Source organism: Manacus candei, unplaced genomic scaffold, assembly GCF_025592945.1.
Source record: "Manacus candei isolate 608988 ecotype Guabito, Panama unplaced genomic scaffold, ASM2559294v1 h1tg000014l, whole genome shotgun sequence".
NCBI classification, from domain to species: domain Eukaryota; kingdom Metazoa; phylum Chordata; class Aves; order Passeriformes; family Pipridae; genus Manacus; species Manacus candei.
The window spans coordinates 43,477,020-43,497,969 of NW_026138062.1; the positions used below are offsets into that span (position 1 = coordinate 43,477,020).

General features: G+C 37.5%; 1 protein-coding gene across 3 annotated transcripts; it reads left to right on the forward strand.

The window, feature by feature from the left end:
- Positions 1 to 12: 12 nt before the first annotated feature.
- On the forward strand, positions 13 to 20,258 carry MRE11 (MRE11 homolog, double strand break repair nuclease). 3 transcript variants are annotated; one of them, XM_051778794.1, is made up of 19 exons: positions 13 to 174; positions 681 to 813; positions 3,284 to 3,444; positions 4,046 to 4,133; positions 5,038 to 5,179; positions 7,153 to 7,267; positions 8,303 to 8,488; positions 8,946 to 9,117; positions 9,851 to 9,931; positions 10,315 to 10,441; positions 12,084 to 12,184; positions 13,155 to 13,328; positions 14,500 to 14,562; positions 15,519 to 15,735; positions 16,663 to 16,746; positions 17,734 to 17,789; positions 18,248 to 18,315; positions 18,698 to 18,776; positions 19,898 to 20,258. In XM_051778794.1, the coding sequence occupies exons 1-19, from the start codon at positions 155 to 157 to the stop codon at positions 19,940 to 19,942; spliced, it is 2,112 nt and encodes a 703-aa protein (XP_051634754.1). In that variant the 5' UTR covers positions 13 to 154; the 3' UTR covers positions 19,943 to 20,258. The 3 variants fall into 3 exon arrangements, with proteins under 3 accessions (XP_051634754.1, XP_051634755.1, XP_051634756.1); XM_051778795.1 differs by having other exon boundaries at positions 19 to 233; XM_051778796.1 differs by having other exon boundaries at positions 19 to 233; positions 3,303 to 3,444.
- The last annotated feature ends 692 nt before the right edge of the window (positions 20,259 to 20,950 follow it).

Below are 20,950 nucleotides of genomic sequence, written 5' to 3' on the forward strand. Positions count from 1 at the left end.
CTGGGCCGAGGCAGCGGCGGGAGCGGGGACTGATCCAGCGGGATCGTTCGCTGTGCCTGCGTGCTAACCCAGCCTCTGTCTTGTCTCTTACGTTTCACACACCGCCTATGACGAGAGAAGCTGACTCCCTGACCTGAACAGCCTTGGCACGAAGATGAGCACCGTCAACTCACAGTAAGCTCCCGTTGTCTGCGACGCCGTGCCGTCCTGCCACATCAGACAGCGAGTGTTTTGTATGTTTGGGATGAGTTAAGGAGAGCTCGGATCATCATTTGTGTTTTCCCTCAGGTCCTTATGATCATCATGCTTGCCGTCACATACACGCAGATTACCAGTGCAGAGAGAGAAGTTGAATGTTTGTTCAACAAGTATTTTTAAAGGCAGGAAATATACAGAGGATTCCTTAGTTTTTCATTAGGTACTGCAGAGAGGTGGTTGCAGCCCTTCACTAGAGTAGAATGACTGGGATGAACCTAGCAACTGGTTGGTTTGGTGATGTAACATTTGCAGTAAAAGTAGCGAAATATTTTAAGAACATTACAGGAATGACATTTGGCAGAGTTTTATGGCAGATCTCCTGTGTATTTTGTGACTTTGGACAGACCAGCTTACCTTAATAAAGACTGTTGAAATTCCCTATGTGTGTTGCTCTGTGACACAAGTTTTTCTGTCTTATGTAGGGATGATGAAGACACCTTTAAAATACTTGTTGCTACTGATATTCATCTTGGCTATTTGGAGAAAGATCCAGTTCGTGGAAATGATACATTTGTAACTTTTAATGAAATTCTGGACCATGCTCAAAAAAATGAAGTAAGTGCTACTTTTTGGAAAAGGAAGGAGTGAGGCTGTTGAAAATACATTCGTATCTGCAAAAAGCTGTAAAGCTTAGTCCTAGTACAATCTATAGTAATATCAAATCAAATGACTAAGCTATTTATTGCAAGCAGTTTCATTTCTGTTTTAGTAAAAGGAATGCCTATTCTTCTGAGAGAGCATTCAAGCTATTCATTGCAACCAGTTTCGTTTCTGTTTTAGTGAAAGGAGTGCCTATTCTTTTGAGAGAGCATTAATGTTAAATTATGACCCTGGTTGCATTAACTGTGTTTTTGGATTGCCTACACCAGTTTCACTGGTATTTACAGAGGGTTTGTCAAGTCAAGGAGGGAAAACAGTAGGGGAGAGTGAGGTTGATGATGCACAGTCTTCAAATGTTCAAATCAGAAAGTAGAGAAAATGTTAGAAGCTTTTGAAGTGTTTGTTAGAGTGTTGAGTTGCTGAGGTGACCAGCCCTGGTGCCGGCACAGTCAGCAGCAGAATCCTCTAGAGTGGTGCAGAGGGGAGTTTCCCAAACCAGGGCAACCTTATGAGGAGCTGTGAGCTGCTGCCAGGAGCCTGCATCTCAAACAACAGCAACTGATGGGACCCAAGCAGGGCCAGGAGCAGTGGCAGCCAAGTACCTCCCCACCTGTAAAAGAAGCCCAGGGGGACCAGCAGCAAACAGGAACACCACAAACATAACAGACAGACATGCTGTGGCATAACATTTCATGCAGGAAGGGTGCTGAAGCCCTGCCAGTTCCACCCAGGGAGCTGTGGTATCCATCTGACAGAAAGCTGTGGCCTCTCTCAGCGCTGCATCCACCACAACTGACACAGCTGCCCAGATAGAGCTTCAGTGGAAACTGAATGCCACTCCAGCATCAGCTGCAGGGTGGGCTCTGCTGTTCCACCAGTGCTGACTGACAGCAGTGAGCATAGCTGTGGGAGGTGCACCTGGCTAGGGGAATTCCACTTAGGGACAGAGCACCGGGAGAGGGTGAGGAGGTGGAGGAGTATCAGGGAGCAGGTGTGGGTGTGAGAGAAACACTACTGGAATCACACTATGCCTTCCCTGTGATCAGCCTGAAAGGCAGACAGGACACATGATACAGAAGATTTCCTGTCCTCTCTCCCACTGGATGAACTCACTGAATTAAGGGACAGGTGGCAATGGCAACATATTCCAGCATGGTGCAGCAGGTGCATCTCCTCTGTGACTGCCCCACCTTCCCAGGTAGCCTGGCATAACGGGTGTGAGGCTGCATCCCTAGGGCCCAGTTTGATTGACATGAGCCAGTAGTGTGCCCAGGAGGCCAGGAAGGCCAATGGCATCCTGGCCTGTATCAGCACTAGTATGGCCAGCAGGACAAGGGCAGTGATTGTCCCCCTGTATTCAGCACTGGTGAGGCCACGCTTCAAATCCCATGTTCAGTTCTGGGCTCCTCACTGCAAGAAAGATATTGGAATGCTGGACCATGTCCAGAGAAGGGCAACAGAGCTGGGGAAGGGTCTGGAGCACAAGTCTGATGAGGAGTGGTTGAGGGAGCTGGGGTATTTGTTTTGGAGAAAAGGAGGCTCAAGGGGGACCTTATTAGTCACAACAACTACCTGAAAGGATGTTGTAGCCAGAGGGAGGTCAGTCTCCTAAGGAACAAGCAATAGGGCAAGAGCAAATGGCCTCAATTTGTGACAGAAGAGATTTAGTCTGGATATTAGGAAAGGTTTCTTCCCTGAAAGGGTTGTCAAGCAATGGAACAGGCTTCCCAGGGAAGTGGTGGAGTCAACATCTCTGAAGGTATTTAAAAGATATGTGGATGGGGCATTTAGGGACATGGTGTAGTGGTGGACTTGGCAGTGCTGGGTTAACATTTGGACTCGATGATCTTAGGGGTGTTTTCCAACCTAACGATTCTGTGATTCAGTTTTTAAGGAATTAATGTTTATTGTTCAAATTATTTGTAATTTTGATGGGGTTTTATCCTAATGCTTTTTCAAAAGCTAAATATGTACAATATATGTGGAAACCACTTCTCAAAATAATGTGGTGATAGCTACTGATTTCTTGCCACTAGCTACCGCAGCGATGAAAAAATAATGTATCTCTTCATGCCTGTCAAAAAAAATGCTCAGGAGCCAATTTGGTAACCCTTATTAAAATACTTCACCTTCACCAATACTTTTTTTTTTTAACGCTGTCAGTTTTTTTGTCCTATGGCTCTTGATAAATGGATCTTTTTGGGGTTGATTTTGTTTTAAATAGTAATTTAATTACTTTTTTTTTCATGAGGAAGTTAAATTTTGTGTCTGCTACTACTAACTCCTTTTACCTAGGAGTATACTTCCTCAGATGAGGAAGTATGTGGAATTCCCTAGAAGAAATAATCTAAACAATTCTATTGGAAGTCTTTCAAGGTAATACGAAGTGTTGTATTAAAATAATAAAGCTTTTTGTTACATACAGGTGGACTTTATTTTATTAGGTGGGGACCTTTTTCATGACAACAAACCTTCCAGAAAAACAGTACACTCTTGTTTGGAGTCGCTAAGAAAATACTGCATGGGTGATCGTCCTGTTCAGTTTGAAATTTTGAGTGATCAGGCAGTTAATTTTCATCACAGCAAGTAAGTATGTTCCTATAAATTATCATGTAAGGCTTGGTTTGCATACTGGGTGGGCGTGTTGTGATTTTTAATTTATATCCTCTGTGACTAGAACCTTGAAGTTTTAGGCCTCTCTTTGTGGGGTCTACAGGATAACTTCACTTACCTAAGTCTATAAAGGAATGTGTACAGTATTTTGAGGAACTTTTGAATGTGCTGTGACACTTGATTCCTTTATGTAATCTAGTTTCTATCTTGCAAGTACTATACAAGTAAAACAATTTAGATTAATTGCTGTGGTAGAATCAACAGAGTTCTTTGTGTGTAAGCAAGGGTTATACAGCTTAGTCTGCTGCTACCACACAATATGTTGTACAATTCTTTTCATAGACTTGTTCTAAAAGAATAGGTCCTTTTTGCTACCCTATTCCCAGTTGGAAGTGCCATTCCAGTCCATGAATAAGAATCTTCTTATACTGTGCAGTTTAAGCTTATTCATAGCCCCTTTGTACTCATTCGTGCAGCTGCTGTGATCTATCTGTGATGGTGTTAATTTGAAGAGAATATTGATCATCCACAAATTTGCAGATGTAGTTTAACTTCCTTTCCTCTTCTTGTTCAGATTTCCATGGGTGAATTATCAGGATGAAAATCTCAACATTTCTATTCCAGTTTTTAGTATTCATGGCAATCATGATGATCCCACAGGGGTAATTATTATCATAATTGTACTATGCTGTTACATTACAAAGATATTATAGAAATAGAGACTTGTATAGAAATACAGTTCTTGGAGATCACCTAGTTTTAGTCAGTTGCTCCAATATTTGTGTAAATATTTTGTATAACTTTAGGAATGTTAATAAATGACAACAAGTAAAGGGTAAGCGTGACATTAAAAAAACAAATGGAAAGAAGAAACTCATATGAACTACATTTAATTTCTTAATTTATGTAGGTTTCTGTCACTGAGAACAGGTTCACAGTGACAGTCTTTCAGAAGGTTTCTAAAACATTCTATCTGTAGAAACTGAAAGCTTTTTTTCTTAAAGGAAGAGAATTTTGGTATTTTGACTTGTGCATATGCAATTGATATGCATCTTGCATTTTCAGGGAAGATAATCCAATAGTGATGAAATGCTAGCTTAAAAATAAGCTACTAAAAGTAAGCAGGAAATGGACATTTAGAAAACATTAAAGTGTGTGTGTTGAATTAATAATTTTGCATTTTATATCAAAAAACAGTGTATCATGGAGATTAGGGTTTTAGCAGAAGTTTAACTTTGGATTTATTATGAGGTAGTTAACTTAACCAGTTAATTTTTGTAGTAGTTTAGAGACTGTCTGTTTGGGGGTTTTTTTATGTTTTTGTTTTTCTGAATGATTTAATGTTTAATTTCACATTGTTCAAATTAAGTAGGACTTGTAAGGAAAAGGGATTTGCTTCTGTACCCATGAACACTTAAAAAAAAAAGCTAATATATGTGGTGGGGTGTTTCAGCTGCAGAAGTTACTTAAGGAAAGATACTCTCCATTTTGAGACTTTCACTTAGATATTAAAGACTAAATGTTTTGTTCAAAGTTTTTGTATTTGTTTCTTAATATTTTTTGCAGGCAGATGCACTGTGTGCATTGGATATTTTAAGCTGTGCAGGATTGCTGAATCACTTTGGACGTTCAACTTCTGTGGAGAAAATAGATATTAGTCCCATTTTATTACGTAAGGGTAGGACAAAAATTGCTCTGTATGGCTTGGGTGAGTATTAGTCTGTCAGACTGTTCATGTGTTACTGAAGCTCAATAGGTCTAAATAAAGTTGTAACAAACTTAAAAGGCTACAACAAACATGAAGGTCTAAGTAATTCTAAATTGAAGCATATTAATTCTGTGGCAGTGTCGGTTTTCTCCTCCTGCTGTGTTGTCACTGGCTGACAGGCTTTTTCTTTGCTTTTTTTCATTTAGAATAAGTCCTTCAATACTTTGATTTTTGTACTTTTTTTGGTCTTAAATGAACCCTGCTTAAGTTAGCCATAAATAGCGTCTGTGTATCTAGTCAGAGTAATCACACTCTTAAATTCTCTCAGTTGTGTACTAAACTTACTTCATCCTGTTTAGGTAAAACTTAAACACTTTTATGTTCATGTGCCATTTTGGTTTTATTCAAAAACAAACTGTCTGAGCAGAAACCTAATGTCTTTCATGCCTGTCTGAAGTGGTTCACAGGTAATATCTGTCACAGGTAACCTCAGTTTCTTTAAATAAACTTATGAGGAGTTTCATACTTCAAAGGTGTTCAGTGCTAGGTTTTCAGCTTCAGCTTTGTCCCTTTCTGTTTTCTCCACCAGATTCCCCTCTACTCTTACTTCTTACTAAGAACGGTTATTTTTGACTGCTCTCTGTCTAGAGAAGCTAAGTATTAATATCTTAATTTTTTCCCTTATTTTGTGTCTAGGCATGAGTGCTTAAACACTTATGTCTAAGCAACTTTTATAGCTAGAAGTTAAGTCCTAGATGGCCATGATTTCATGTGTTTAATGAGATACTTTGCAAAGGTCAGTAGTGAAGGTTCTAATACCACAATATAAGTTTTCAATACCCAAAATGGTTGCTGGGAAATGCAACAACTTTCTAAAGTACACATGTTGCTGCATGAAAATGTTCGTGAGATGTTTCTTTGAGATTGTGCCGGGATTATATGTACTTTCTTGACTTTTTCTGATTTAGAGAGCATTCTTTGTTAAACAAAATAAGTAAACTCCATATGGGATTTTACTGAAATGCATCATGAACCCTGATTATGAATGGTTTGAGTTTTTTTACTTATTAAAAACATCAGGGAAATAATCGGCAACAAACAGTTCAGAAGTTCAGCAGACTTTTCCCTGCTCTATGAGAAAGCACAGACTTTGTAGAACTCATAGTTTATTTCTTGTTTTTTATAGCGTTTTGAAGTATGTTTAAGAACTCCATCTCTACTAAGTATCTGTTTTTAAATTCCATATTACAATAAAATATGCTTTTTAGTCTGTCGATAAGAAACAAAAACAGCCTTTCTGTTATTTTTAATTCTGCCTATAGTCAGTTGTTTGGCACAGACAATTAGCAAAAGTTCTTAAACCAGATGTACTTTATGAAGCTACTTTAAGCAGTAGCTTTAAGGCAGATTTCATGTTAAAATGTCTTCTTTTCAGAGGTCTATCTAGTAAAATAGCCATTTTATATTTTGATCTGTTCATAATCATGCCTCAGACTTCCAAGGTCATGAAAATCACAGAATCATGGAGTCACAGAATGGTTTGGGTTGGAAGGGACATTAAAGATCATCTAGGTCCAACGCCTTGCCATGGGCAGGGACACCTTCTGTTTGACCAGTTTGATCAAAGCCCCATCCAACCTGGCCTTGAACACTTCCAGGCATGGGGCATCCACAGCTTCTCTAGACAACCTGTTTCAGTGCCTCACCACCATTACAGTAAAGAACTTCTTCCTAAACTCTAACCTAAATCTATCCTCTTACAGTTTAAAGCCATTCCCCCTTGTCCTATCACTGCTTTCCCTGGTAAAAAGTACCTCTGCAGCTTTCTTGTAAGTCCTCTTTAGGTATTGAAAGGCTGCTATATTTTTTTCTCTGTGCTGTTTATAATAGAGGTACCAATAAAAATGCTATAAAATACAGAGTTGGTTTACCACACAAAAATTATTTAGTTTTTTTTTGTTTGTCCACTCCAGGAGCTATTCCAGATGAGAGGTTGTATCGTATGTTTGTCAATAAACAAGTAACCATGCTGAGACCAAAGGAAGATGAAGATAGTTGGTTTAACTTGTTTGTGATTCATCAAAATAGGTAACGGTATTGAATGAATTACAGTGACTTTTAAACTTACTGTGTTACTTCATTAAACTGTCTCACAACGGATAGGTGAGAAAGCCAGATGCGTTTTAGTTGGTGCTTCTTGTGAGTAGCTGGTTTCTTAAGATTTTACCAAAAGAAAACTTCCTTTTACAACTCTTTCTGCAGAAGAATCATAAAGGAAAAGGGTTGAAATAAATGAATAAGTAATGTTGGGAAATCTCTTCCCAAACTTTTATAGTTAGGGACAGTGGGGGTTTGTAGTGTAATATGCATATAATTAAGTCTTGTTTGCTTGTTAAAGCTGGAAGAACATTAAACTTCATATTGTATTTTCTATACTTGTTTAAACTATAATTCAACAATCTATCTTACCTTGCACTGCAATGCTTTACAGATATTCTGTCTGTCTACACACTTCTCCCAGCAGTGGTAGTAGGAGCATGCAGAGTTCTTCTTTTCTTCTAATTTTTCCTGAGAAAGAGGGCAATCCTTATGTTCAAGTAGTGGTAAGGCAGACGTAAACAAATATAGCTCAGATAACCCTGTCCTGATCTCTGTCCAGTAGGCTGAAGGAACTCACTTCACTCCTCCTTCAGGTCCTGTGCCTTCTGGAAAGGGATTGGGGGTGGCAATCTGTTTATTTCATGTCTGTTTATTTCAGCGGGTTTTACCCCACCATTTAAAAACAAAACAAAGAACCAAACAAAAACAATGACCATGAGGTGCTATAAAAGCATTCATGTAGAAAAAAAATAAAGTCTTGCAAGCCAGGTAAGAAGAAAAGAGAGACCCAAATAAAAGGAGTGGAGCAGAAGACAGTGAACTGTGTAAAACAGTGAGCTGTGTAAGTTGCCTTTTTGTTTAACCAAACATTACACAATTGTGTAAGGAATAAATGTGAAGAGGACCTCACATGTATGTCAGATATTATTGCTGGAGTTTCTGTATTGCTTTAAATCACACTGATATTTTTCTCCTCCTTCACTCCCCCTTGCCCAACCATTATTTTTCTCTTCTCTTGAACAGGAGCAAACATGGAGCTACCAACTACATTCCAGAGCAGTTTTTAGATGACTTTATTAATCTTGTTGTGTGGGGTCACGAACATGAGTGTAAAATAGCTCCATTCCAAAATGAACAACAACGTTTTTATGTTTGTCAGCCAGGAAGTTCAGTGGTGACATCTCTGTCCCCTGGAGAAGCTGTGAAGAAGTGCGTGAGCTTTTCTTTTTGTTCTTGTTTATCACTTGTCTTATGCCTCTCAGATATTGTGATGAGAACAGAAAAACACTTGTGTTAAGTATGAAAGGACTTATGGAGTGGATTAGCTTCGGAGTATGGTATAATAAAGTAGATGGAATCAGTGCCTAGTAGAATTTTTGCTTTGCTTACTATTTAACATTTGAAGCAAATGGAAATTACCTAAGAGGAGTTACACCCTGATAAATTGGAATACAAGCAAATGAGTACATGTGCTTGTGTATGGAACAAGCACAATCTAAATATAATAAAACTGATGTTTGACAGGTCCAACTCTGAAATACAGATCCATGAACTTCCTATAGCTTTTAAAATTTTGCCCCTGAAAAGTAGAAATGAATTTAAAACAAATCTTTATACCATAGTTCTCTTCAGTTTATCTTTTAGTAAGTTACCTTTCTCCTTCTAGACACATTGGTTTGCTGCATGTTAAAGGGAAAAATATGAAAATGCAGAAGATTGCTCTAGAGACAGTGCGAACTTTCCACATAGAGGATATTGTTCTAGCTGATCATCCAGATCTTTTTAATCCTGACAATCCTAATGTTACTCAGGCAATACAAGCATTCTGCACGGAAAAGGTAACTTGTAATGCTAATAGTTTATAGATAACAGTGTACGGACAGGGGATGGGATCTGTGACTGATTTTGAGACTGGAAGATGAGAAGTATTTTGTCTTGCCCTATATTATTTGAGATGAACTTAGGCAGTGTTTCCGTAGAAAGCTAATTACATGCCATTCACTCTGTGGCCTTGGCTTCCAGATTCCTTGACTGGGATGACCTGTTAAAGTAGGCTGGAACTGCTTTATGGGTGTCCATATCATCTTTGTACAAAAACTTGCCCCTTAAGAGTGGGGCAGTGTTGGATGTGTGCTTTGGAACCTGCATAAATACATCGACCTAAACCCTGAAAGCTCGGCTGCACAGTGTGAAGTGGCAGAAGTAACTAAGTAGGTTAATTAATTGCTCTTGCTTCTTAGGTTTGTATAAGTCTCTTCCTGCTTTTTCCTTGGAACTAGAAATTTAGCAAAGTATAATGGCTATAAAGTAAAGTAGTATGACCGATCAGGGGTGTAGATACTGCTGGACTACACTATACCTGAAGAATGAGCCTTCCATTGTGATGTTTTTCTCAGTCATTTTATGGCTTTTGGCTGGATACTTATACATACGTGTTCAGGAATGAGAGCAGATCCTATAATTATTTATTTTTATAGCTCCTCTTGCAACTGGATGTATTTTAAATTAAACTTGAACCATTTGGGCATCTGTAAGAGAAAGTGGAACTGAATTTCTGATTCTCCTTCCCAGGTTGAATTGATGCTGGACAACGCAGAAAGAGAACGCTTGGGAAATCCACGCCAGCCAGAGAAACCTCTCATAAGATTACGAGTAAGAAATTGTTCCATTTATGTTGCTGTGTTCTGAAAGGTCACTTTGAAAAGATTCAAAGCAAAGTCATGCTTTCTGTGTAAACACGTAATATATAAGTCTTTCTTAAGTCATATTATCCTGCATGTGTTCCTAACCTAATTTATGGAAACTTCCCCGAAGTCTAGTAAGTGAAACAAATTAGAATCAAGTTATGAATCTGAGCTGTTACTAGCTATTCTGTTGATATTATTATTAGCTATTTTTAGCCATTAACTATTCAACAGAGTAAGGCATTCAATTTAGGTTGACTTATTTTTTACTTTAATTTTTCCTCTGCTGGATTTGCGTGGCTTCTCCATTTCTATTTGTTTCATATTTAAATTTTTCCTTTTCTCTCTCAGGTTGATTATGCAGGTGGCTTTGAACCATTCAGTGTCCATCGTTTTAGCCAGAAGTACATGCATAGGGTGGCTAACCCAAAAGACATCATACACTTTTTCAGGCGTCGTGAACAAAAACAGAAAAATGGTAATTATGAAGAAAGGAATAATTGGCTTGCCTTGGTTTCCTTCTTCTTTAATTTGTTGTCCAGCACTTGCAAAAACTTGGTGTCTACCTTCCAATGTGTTATAGGAGGAGTAAAAATGCGTTGTCTCATTTAAGCGTATATATTGCGCAAGTACTTTTGTTCTATTTCTGGGTTTGTCTAAAATTCTGATATTTATCACAGCATCTGCTAACAGTTATTCATAAACAGTTCCTTCTTATTTTGGCCTCAAACCTTATTGAGTTGCCTACAGTAATACATATAGCCCCATACCAGACTGAATTACTCTGATTCTGTGATAATTACCATGAAAGGGATTAATCAGCTCACTCCTGAGACTTCTTAGAATGAGATGGTTGGTTTAGATCACTCTGCAGGAAAACAGATGAGTGTAGTGCTTTTTCCCTTTGTCTTTTAATTTTATTGCTTTAGGAGTTCATTTGTTTATCCCTAAAATAGTAATGGAGGGAGCAGGCTTGAGAGATGTTTTTATATTTAAAAAAAAAAAGGTCCAAATGTATGACAGCATTTTGTTTGCCCTCATTAATCATGTGTATGAGGTGCTCTTGGCTTGTCTGTTCCAGGTATGTCTCTGTTCAAGCATTTGTGCAAAAAAAATAATAGCTGTTACTATTGCAGCATTTCTCACTGTGCCTAGAATTTTTTATAAATGGTTAACAGATGTTGCCCAAATACTGGATTTGTAAGGTCACTTATGAAGATGCAGCTTGTGCAAGAACATAATGTGCTAAAGCACTGTTAATAGTTCACATTAGGGCATTGTAAGTACTCCAATTTCATTGACAGTTTTTATGAACACTGTCAGTTCTGTAAAGTTCAAAACATCATTTAGTGAAAAAACTACTTTTTGTTAGGATTTTTAAAATTATACCATATTGATCTTGGTTTACTGTGCTTTGGGGGGGTTTTTCATAGTTGTGCAATCTCAAACTTTTTGGAATACACAGCTTCAGTAATTCAGAAGTTGTTAATGTTTCTCTTGTCATAGCTGCTTATATAACCAGGCTAACAAAACCATACTGTTTTGTGCTTTCGTGTGGCAGTTGTCTTAAAGCAGTCTGTAGTCACTTTATATTACTTTATGTGGTATGTGCTAATCTCAGGTGATTATCCCTTTCATTCTTGTGCCATTTCTACCTTGCTACCAGAGAATGGGGGCAGCTTTAATGAGCTATGGGCATTTTCTACTGAAAATCAGTCAGTGTGCTTTGGAGGAAAATTTCTTCTCTAATAAATTAGTTACTTATAAAAAACCTTCATGCTTTGATGGCTTCTTTGATTTTCTTCCATTTGTGATCTTCTGGAGTTTAGTTTTATTAACCTTCAGGATATAATGTTCAATATGTAGTTCCAGACGTGGTAGTTAGAAGAACCCTATGTCTGCTAGAGGTGAAGTTGTCTGTACAGTTCTTGCATCCATTACGTTTAACTGTGTTTCCAGACAATAGACTCTACAGTTAGAAGAAAAAGCTTTACATATAAAAAGGACCCACAGTTCTTAAGAGGCCTGTGTTAACCTTTTTTCCTATTACTATCAGTGGGATGATAATAATTAAGAGCTGCAAATGTGTATGATGGTGCCACTGGGCTTTTGTATTCTAGACATTGATCTTAACTTTGGAAAATTGGTTAGCAGACCTGCTGAGGGGATAACACTGAGGGTGGAAGACCTTGTAAAGCAGTATTTCCAGACAGCAGAGAAGGTATTTTTCTATCTTTTATGATTTTTTAATATAGTATAATATTTTTTCTTTTTTTTTTCCTTGGCTTTCTTAGTGGAAGTAGTAGTGCACCCTGAAAACACTCTGACATTGACTGAGAAGTGAATTTATTTCCCATATAACTGTGTGTGAATTACCACATGAAGTATGTGTCTTAGATTAACAAGTAATTGTTGTGTATAGGTTGTACAGGTATGTGAACACATGCTGGTTTGAGAACATTATGATAATTCTTCACAGGAACCTGCAGTGTCTGCCCTGTACTAAATGGTGTGTCATATTTTGGTAAGGAGGAAAATGTGAGGCAGCATGCTCTGAGGGAGAAGCTACCTTAATTTACTATAGGGCCAATGTGAGACTGTAGCATTTACCATTACCAGCTGACTTGGAGTAACTTGTTACTTTGCAGTATATTTGTGCCCTCAGATGTAGTGCAATTTCACATTGTACATGCTTTACAGAAGGTCTTTAGAGCAAGGATTCTTGAGGTAAAGATCCCCCGAATTATATCATCTGGCCTAACTTGGACACATGCTAGCTGTCAGGACAGCATAAATCCTATGCGTTTGACATGCTTATCTTATTTTTTTATAAATGTCTTATTTTATAATAGCTGTGAAGTTTATTCTGTTGGGCAGCATTGTTTCATAGAATTTTTTGTTTTAGATATGACTAGCAATGTAGTTTCTTTTCTGTTTGTGAAGCTTTTTTCTTTGAGGAGTCTGGAAAGTACTATTTTAAGTAAAGGTGACATGCTAGTAGCAAGAGAGTTGTAACTATATTAGGACAAGTAACATGTTTGCTTATTGCTGTTGTTTTCTCTGAAATATTCAATGCACATTACTGTTTTTGCAACCAACTTAATGTAATACTTATCTGAAACAGCAGGAATATTACTTGCTTTCTTCAGTGGCATATGCTTCTTAACAAAATATTTTCCCCAATTCTAAAGAAAGTACAGCTTTCACTTCTGACTGAAAGAGGAATGGGAGAAGCTGTGCAGGAGTTTGTGGACAAAGAGGAAAAAGATGCCATAGAAGAATTGGTGAAATTTCAACTAGAAAAAACACAGAAGTTTCTTAGGGAGCGTCGCACTGATGCAGAGGAAGAAAAAATAGATGAGGAGGTAATATTCTGTTGTTAATTCCTGAAGAGAGGTCAAGACAGTAGAAAAATCAGTGTTCAAACCTGGTTTAATAGATTTGCCTATCTGTGGAGCATGTGTAACACTTGCCTCTGTTCTTTTTCTGCAATTAGTAAATATGGTGATGAAGCTTCAAATACATGGTTTTAAAGCTTGTATTGAAAATGGGGTTTAGGTTGCACATGCATGCATAGAAAAGATCTGTTGCTCTAATATACATAGAACTATATATTTACCACTACTGTGAGAAAGGTGGTAGATATAATCTCATATTAGCTTTTTCATTTTGGCTTTGGGAAGAGTACAAGAATAGGGCAAACATAAAGGAAACTTACCCTTCAGGTGCTCTGCTGGCTTGTATCTGCTTGCAGCTCAGGGTATCCCAGAGACAAGCCTGGTTTATGTGTGTCAAGTAACTCTTATTAGATGTTTCTGTCAACTTGCTGAGTTTCCACATGAGCCCATGTATTCAGCTGTAATATTCAAGAATTGTATGACAAGTTGTTTTACAGCTTATCTTTTCACTGTGTAAAGAAAAATTTGGTAGGGGAAGGAAGGTTTCATCTACCCATTTTCATGCTGATTGCTTTAATTCGTGAGGGGTTGAAAGAGACCATAAAAAAATCAGTGCTTGCAGGTTTTCTGTACCCCTATTTGGTTTTTTGTTATTGTTGTTTTTTGTCTTTAGAACTAATATTTTTTTCCCTCCCACCTCTTATCTTTTTCCATACTTGTCAAGTTGAGCTTCCATAGTTGCACACATACTGCGACATTCATCTCTTCTCAATATAGTTGTTTTCGCTCCTGCTTCTTCATCCCTACCCCTTTTTTCCTGTTATTAATTTTTCAATGTCCCTTATTGTCAAAATTATGTATACTCTCCTTCTCTTGAACATAGTATCTCCTACTTTTCATTATGTCTCAAGCCTTTTTCTCCCCAGTGATGTAGCTTCAGTTATTAATAGAATGTGAGACTCTTAAACTATAGGACGGCATGAAAGGGCTCTAATCAAACTGTTCAATTATTCTTGAACTCTTCATTTCTGACATGAGCTTGACTTAATAATTCAGTGATCAAAACTTCTCACTTATTGTGTTTTGATTATTGTATGACATGAACTGTTATTTTGATGGCAAGTCTTTTTTTATTCAGGTGCGAAAATTTAGGGAGAGTAGAAAAAAGAATGCTGAAGAAGAGGATAAGGAAGTCCGTGAGGTAATTCTTTTGAATTTTGAACATAAGCTGAAAAATGGCATGGTGACTTCCGCATATAAAGGAAGTCACTTAGCAATCTTTCAGCAATACTTCAACATTGTCCTTGTTAAAAAGTGCCTGTCTGCCTTGGAAGCTTAGTAACTTCTTTTAAAATATAATATGTGCCTGAGCTATTGCTCAGTTTGGCTTTTGAGATCTCTTTTCTTGTACAAATTTGTGAACCTTAATGTTCATTTGTTCTTGCTTTTAACTGAGGTTAGACCAGGCAGGTGACCTTCAAAGATGTGTCAGCTTAAGCTACTTGTGATCCCACTACCAGTGGACATGTGGGTGGACTGTGCTGAGTGTTGTTACTGGAACAAATTGGTAGTAGGATTGGTAAGCCTTTAGGTACTGCATCCTTATCAGCAATCTTAAATCTTAGAGTCTTAGATCTCCCACAGACTCATATCTAGATTATTTATGTTTTTCCAAGGAGAATTGCCAACTACTGACAGCATTGGGGCTCCTTTGTCCTTACAAGCTATGTGGGACTGAAATGAAATTTGGAAAAAAAGGACACCTGGAGTGAGATTCACGTCTCCTGATCTGGGATATTTTCACAGGGACTAGTTGTCTTAAGCACCCACTGACAAGTTGGTGGAGCCCAGAGGGTGCTTCCTCTGACCAGGTGTATGTAGCTGACGCAAGATGACCTGACCTGTCCACCAGACTCCACCAATAATGTATCATATTTACTACCTTCATTCTGTTATCAGAGCTTAGCTAACTACTCTATATGTACACATCTAATTAGACTAAGTACTGTCCCTGCTTTTTCACAGACATCCTTTCCTTCCACAATGCTGAGGATTTGGGTCTTCTAAACTTCAGTGGTTTAAAACTGTATATCACAACTATGGTGCATTTCATCATTTAAGATTCTTTTTCATGTAATACTTACTGTTCCATGTAAGGCAATGGCCAGGGCTAAAGCCAACAGATCTGAGGATGCAGTTCTTGTTGCGGCCTCCAGTGATGAAGATTCCATGGATATGGAGATGATAGGCATTGCTGATCCAAGTGAAGGCCTTTCTGCAACGCTGAGCCGAGGAAGGGGTCGGGCAAGAGGCAGGGCAAGAGGTGCAAAAGGACAAAATTCAACAGCAAGAGGTTCATCTCGCAGGGGAAGAGGTAAGAAAAACCTCACACTTTATACTGCAGTTACTGACTTTTTTTTCTTTAAAACGTGATTATCTTCTGATGCTTCCATCAAGTGGAAATTTACTGCTTAAGGACTCCTACTGGAAAAAAACTTCTTCTCAAATACTTGGGGTATTCTATTACATACAGTTGACTGCCTTACAAAGCTTAAGTTGTAATTTTTTCACACTGTGCTTAGAAGAAAAACATCTTGCTTCCCAGCTGTGAAAACATAGTAGCCTCTTAAAAATGTGCATTATTGGGAATGTCTGTACAATGAAGTGCATGGATAAACCTTTATTACTGCTAATGGTAATGCATTTGATCAGTATAGGGAGGAGGTACAGCTTGTCTCTATTATAATGTAATTTACAAGAGACTTCAATGTTTCTAGTGACTGAGAAAATGGGGAGTGTTTCCTAAGAAAAGTGAGTTGACTAGCTCCTCGGCTATGTGCCTGTGCACTTTATGGGGATAGTGGTACTTCCTTTATAGATATACTTCTCTTTTATATATATATATACATAAATAAAATAGAAAAGATGGGATCTTGCAGCAATATACTGCTTTGAGTTATCTCACTAACACATCTCAGAGCAGGATGAGTTGAAACGAAGACTGTCATCTTGGGCCTGATTTGGTTGATGCTTTTAAACTAGTTCTGTGAGCCTGTGCTCCAACACTGTTCTGATCCCATCAGAGCAGGGCCCTGTGTGTTAGAGGCTGTATCTGTGGACTTTGAACACTTGACCCAGAGCAGTTCTTCTGCATGTAAGGAGGGCCTTTGATTCCAGGAAGAAAGTAGGGAGTAAAGAGGAATGTAGATTTTTTTATGTGACTTCCCACTCAGTAATGATAGACTAAAGGGGGAAAAAAACCCAACCGAACAGATTTCCATTTTGTTTGTTATCTCTACAGGAAGCACTAGCCAAGAATCAGCTTCTAGCAGCAGAATCTACAAGCCTGTATCTGTGCCTGCCAAGAACATGTCCATCATTGATGGTAGGCTTTTGATCTGTCTGCTCTCTCCAGGTGTTCGCTTAATGATGAAGTGCCTTAATTGCTTTTATTTCTATTAGTCCAATTCAGCTGTGAGACATTCTTTCAGCTCTAATGAAATAAAATAATAGTGATGAGAGAAAGCAAAAAGAAAGGGAAAATAGAATATCACTATTCTTCTGTCATGGTGTAAAATTAAATGTGTCAGGAACTTATGGCTAGAACTGGAAATAGGGAACATATTACTGTATGCATCTCCTGAAGAAATAAGCATAGAAAGAATGTGACTTAATAGCATTATTTTATGAAGACTATTCCTCAGGGGATAAAAAATTTTTAAACTTGGCTGATGTTTACAAGGTAGTAAGCTTTAATGCAAATCCGTTTAGTCTTACATTGTAGTGAGTTTTAGAAATACCAGGTTTTACTAGTGAAGAAAAATTTATCTGCAATATAAGCCACCTGCATATGTAAGAGTAGCTCTTGCTTGCTATGGAGGACAGGCTCTGAGGAAACAGCATAGGTAATCTGAGTATTAAAGAAAAAGATACTGCTCACAAATCTATACCTGAATCCCACACAAAATGCCCAAAGGTAGAGCGAGTTTTAATCAGCAAATTGACCCAATTTTAAATTGGTCAGCAAATGACCTAAAATACTGCAGAGAAGTAAATTTTAGCAGATGTGTTGATGTCTAAACTGCTAGACATACAGGAATATCAATTATACTAATATTTTTCTCTTCTGAACCAAAGTTCCTGATGGTTTTTCAGCCAGACTGGGAAGCACCTTCAGCTGCACAGAGGGTTATATCCCTGGGTTGTCAGGCTCCAGCAAAGGCTTAATTATTTCTTGGTTTTGCTTGTTTGTTTTACAGGGTATTTTGCAGAGACAATGCATGCTAAGCAGGTCTCAAATAAAAAGAACGATGTAATGTTGTTTGTACTTAACTGTGTGAGCCTTTTAAAAATACTCCATGTTTTATTCTAGCCTTTAGGCCTGTGAAACCAAACCCCTCCTTGAATTCATCTCAGGCTTACTCTGAGGTAAGCATCTTCTTGTATGAGTGAAGTTGTGCTGCCTTTTGCCATTGATTTGAAAAATAAATACAAGGTCAAAACATTAGCCTAAATGAGCAGATGTTCCCAAGCTATCAGTTCCAGCAGTAGGTTTCTGCATGTTAATTTGTAGACCTTTTATATCACCTGTATGGTGTTTGTCTGAGAAAAACTTGTATTTGTGGCCATGGTCTAAGATACGTAAATATATATACATGAGTATTTTGGGGGTTCTGCAAGATCAAAGATCTGAAGAGCAAACTTGTGCTATATTTGCAAATTTGTCCAGTTCCAGCCTGGAACCCTGTCAATTGTGTGCTATTGTAACTAAGTAGGTGTGTAGTTGCAAAAAAACCCAAAGGTTCTGTGCTATAGTACTGAAGCATTATGCACTCTATCTCTAAAAATACATTCTGTGGAAAAGCTTTATAATTATTTTTTTTCAGGATATTATAGATGTTGACTCTGATCCAGAAGACTCTTCTTTTTTTCCTTCTTCCAAAGGAAATCAAAGGTCAGTATGTTTGCTTCATGAATACTACCATGAGTGCCTTATTTCTGACTGGCAATCAGCAGAGTCCAGGGATTTGATCCACTACCTGAAAAAACAGATTTTTAAGAAAGTCATAAGAAACACTACTTAGAGAATATATATAAACTTTTACTTGTTAAAGTGGGTTATCTTTCTGTAACAAAAGAATTAGTCTACTGATTCAGGTAATCTAGATCAGAACTTTAGAATTAATATGTTAGTTTGAGAATTTTTATTGTTCTACTTATTTCTATTTATTTATTTATTCTTATTATTGGTGGTCCAACTCTAAGTTGAAATTGGAATTTCTGGTAATTGAGAACATGTTGATGCTGTGTTTTTTTTTCTCCTTGTGTGTTTCAAGGTTGTCAACTACATCTTCACTTAGTAAAAGAGGTTCACAAAGCCAAACATCTAGAGGAGTTGATTTTGAGTCAGATGAGGTATGGTATACAGTAGTATTATTTTAGTTTTATTTCATGTAAGTTTCTGTAGCTTACAGCTATTTGAGTAAAGCATTTTAGAGTAAAATTGAATTTACTGGTTTTTTCACTAACAGGTCTAGATTATTGCAACCAACTTTAATTAGACTATATTCATAATTGTCAAAAATAAGGCTAGGAGGGACCTCAGGAAAATAATCCAGTCTTTTTTCCCTTCAGTTCTTAATCAGTGAATTGTCATTGCTGAAATATGTGCCTGCAATTGCCTGGGACATAAAGTAATCATAATCTCCTTTAATGCTTGGCTGTATCCTTTCATTTGTTTATGTATTTTATTCTTGTAAGAAGCAAGATTTTCTTTTTTTGCATCTAAAATGGCCATTTTCTGGGGCACTTTACTGTTTCTTGTCGCAAATTATGTAAACACACTTTTTAAAAAAAATTAAAACACTGTCTTTTCAAGTCTAAGGTGTCTGTTCTTGCAGTACATCTTTGAACTGGTAGGAAATGGTTCCATCAATAATTAAACAAGTAGGACTTTACACACAGCTTTGCACTGAATAGAATACACATTATACTGTCAAGCACTGTGCAGTTTGTTTTCACAGACTGCCATGCATGGTCAGGATGCATTCCTTAACAATGTCAGAGATTGACCACTTCAGAGAAAACGTTACATTATTGTCCCTTCTCCCTACTGTGCTATTTCTTCTTCTGTCTGAAATACAAAACTACGTTTACCTGAACGTGCAAAAAGAAACAGTATTTTTGATTCATGCAAATCTCAGTAAATTATGATGTATGATATTTATATGGACGTAATTTTATTTGGGTATGTGCTGCTCATAGTAATAACAACTGAAATATAAATTGTTTCTCATTCCAGAGTAGCTGTTCTGATCATATTGACAAAAACTTGGTTTTTATTCTCTGCACATTTGTGACCTGGACATTTAAATCAGTAGATAATCTCTTTCATATCAAAACCAACAAAAACAGGTCTGTCGGGAAGCATGAAATATTGTGACCAGGCTTTCTAGTTTAACCTAAAGGTGACTTTGCTTTTTATGACTTGGAATGTATGCTAGTCCTAGTAATGCATATCTGTTTGCCAATTGCAGGATGATGCATTCATGAGCCCTGCAACATCAAGAAGAACTAAGTGATTTCTGATTCACTATGCAAGAGAGACTGTGGAAGTTGGTGAAGAAAATGGAGAGCAGTTTGCAAGGCATTCTCTATATGATATTCCTCTGTAAATGGTGGCTTGCATTCAATTTTCACTTCTATGAAATGGTTTGGTTTTTTTTTCCAGCAGCACCAAATTTGGTATCATTTCTGTGTTACACTGCTTGATGCATTAGACTAGAGGGTCTAATATTCTGAAGTACTGCCTGAAGCTGCAAGTTCTTTCTAAAACATGAAACTTTGTTTTCTTTCTGGGATGATAATAAAAATAACAGTTATATCTTTTATAGAAAACTCCATCTCTTTGGTTTGAATTTTGCAGATAAGTAAATTTACACTTTGAAAGTATGAATACGGACACAGACTGAGTCAGCACAGTGAAACTTCTACTTACTTGCAATTTGCTACGGATACAGTTGAAAACTCTGAAGAGTAGTAGTTGGACACAAAAATACAGTTTTCAGTATTGAAACTGGAAGACATCCTAGTGCTTTCAACTCTACTAGGAGAACTTAATCAAGAATTGCACTGTTATTAGTTATAGTGTGTGGGAATGAATTCTGCCTTGTAATTCAAGAAGTACCAAGCAGGACTATTCTAATGTTACACACACATCCTAGCAAAGATTTTAGTAAAGTATAGATTATTAATAGGAATTGTGTCAAAGATTCTTTTGCCCTTTTTGAGTACTTTTTTTTTTTAATTACCTGAGTTCATGATCTATCCATATAGCTTTATTTCAAACATTACTTTTAACCTCAGAAATTGCATCATTTCACAGATACCTTTTACAAAAAACAGATATAGCATACCAAATCCTGACATTCCTGTGCAACTGCTTCCTTTGCTGTCAGTGGGTGTTGGGGATTGTGGAGCAAGGGTGAAGTTGGGAGGAGCAGGTACCAAGCTGCCAAATCTACGACAGCCTGTTCTCTAGTAATAACCACCCATAGGTGAGCTGTTTAGACAGCTAATACTGGGGAATG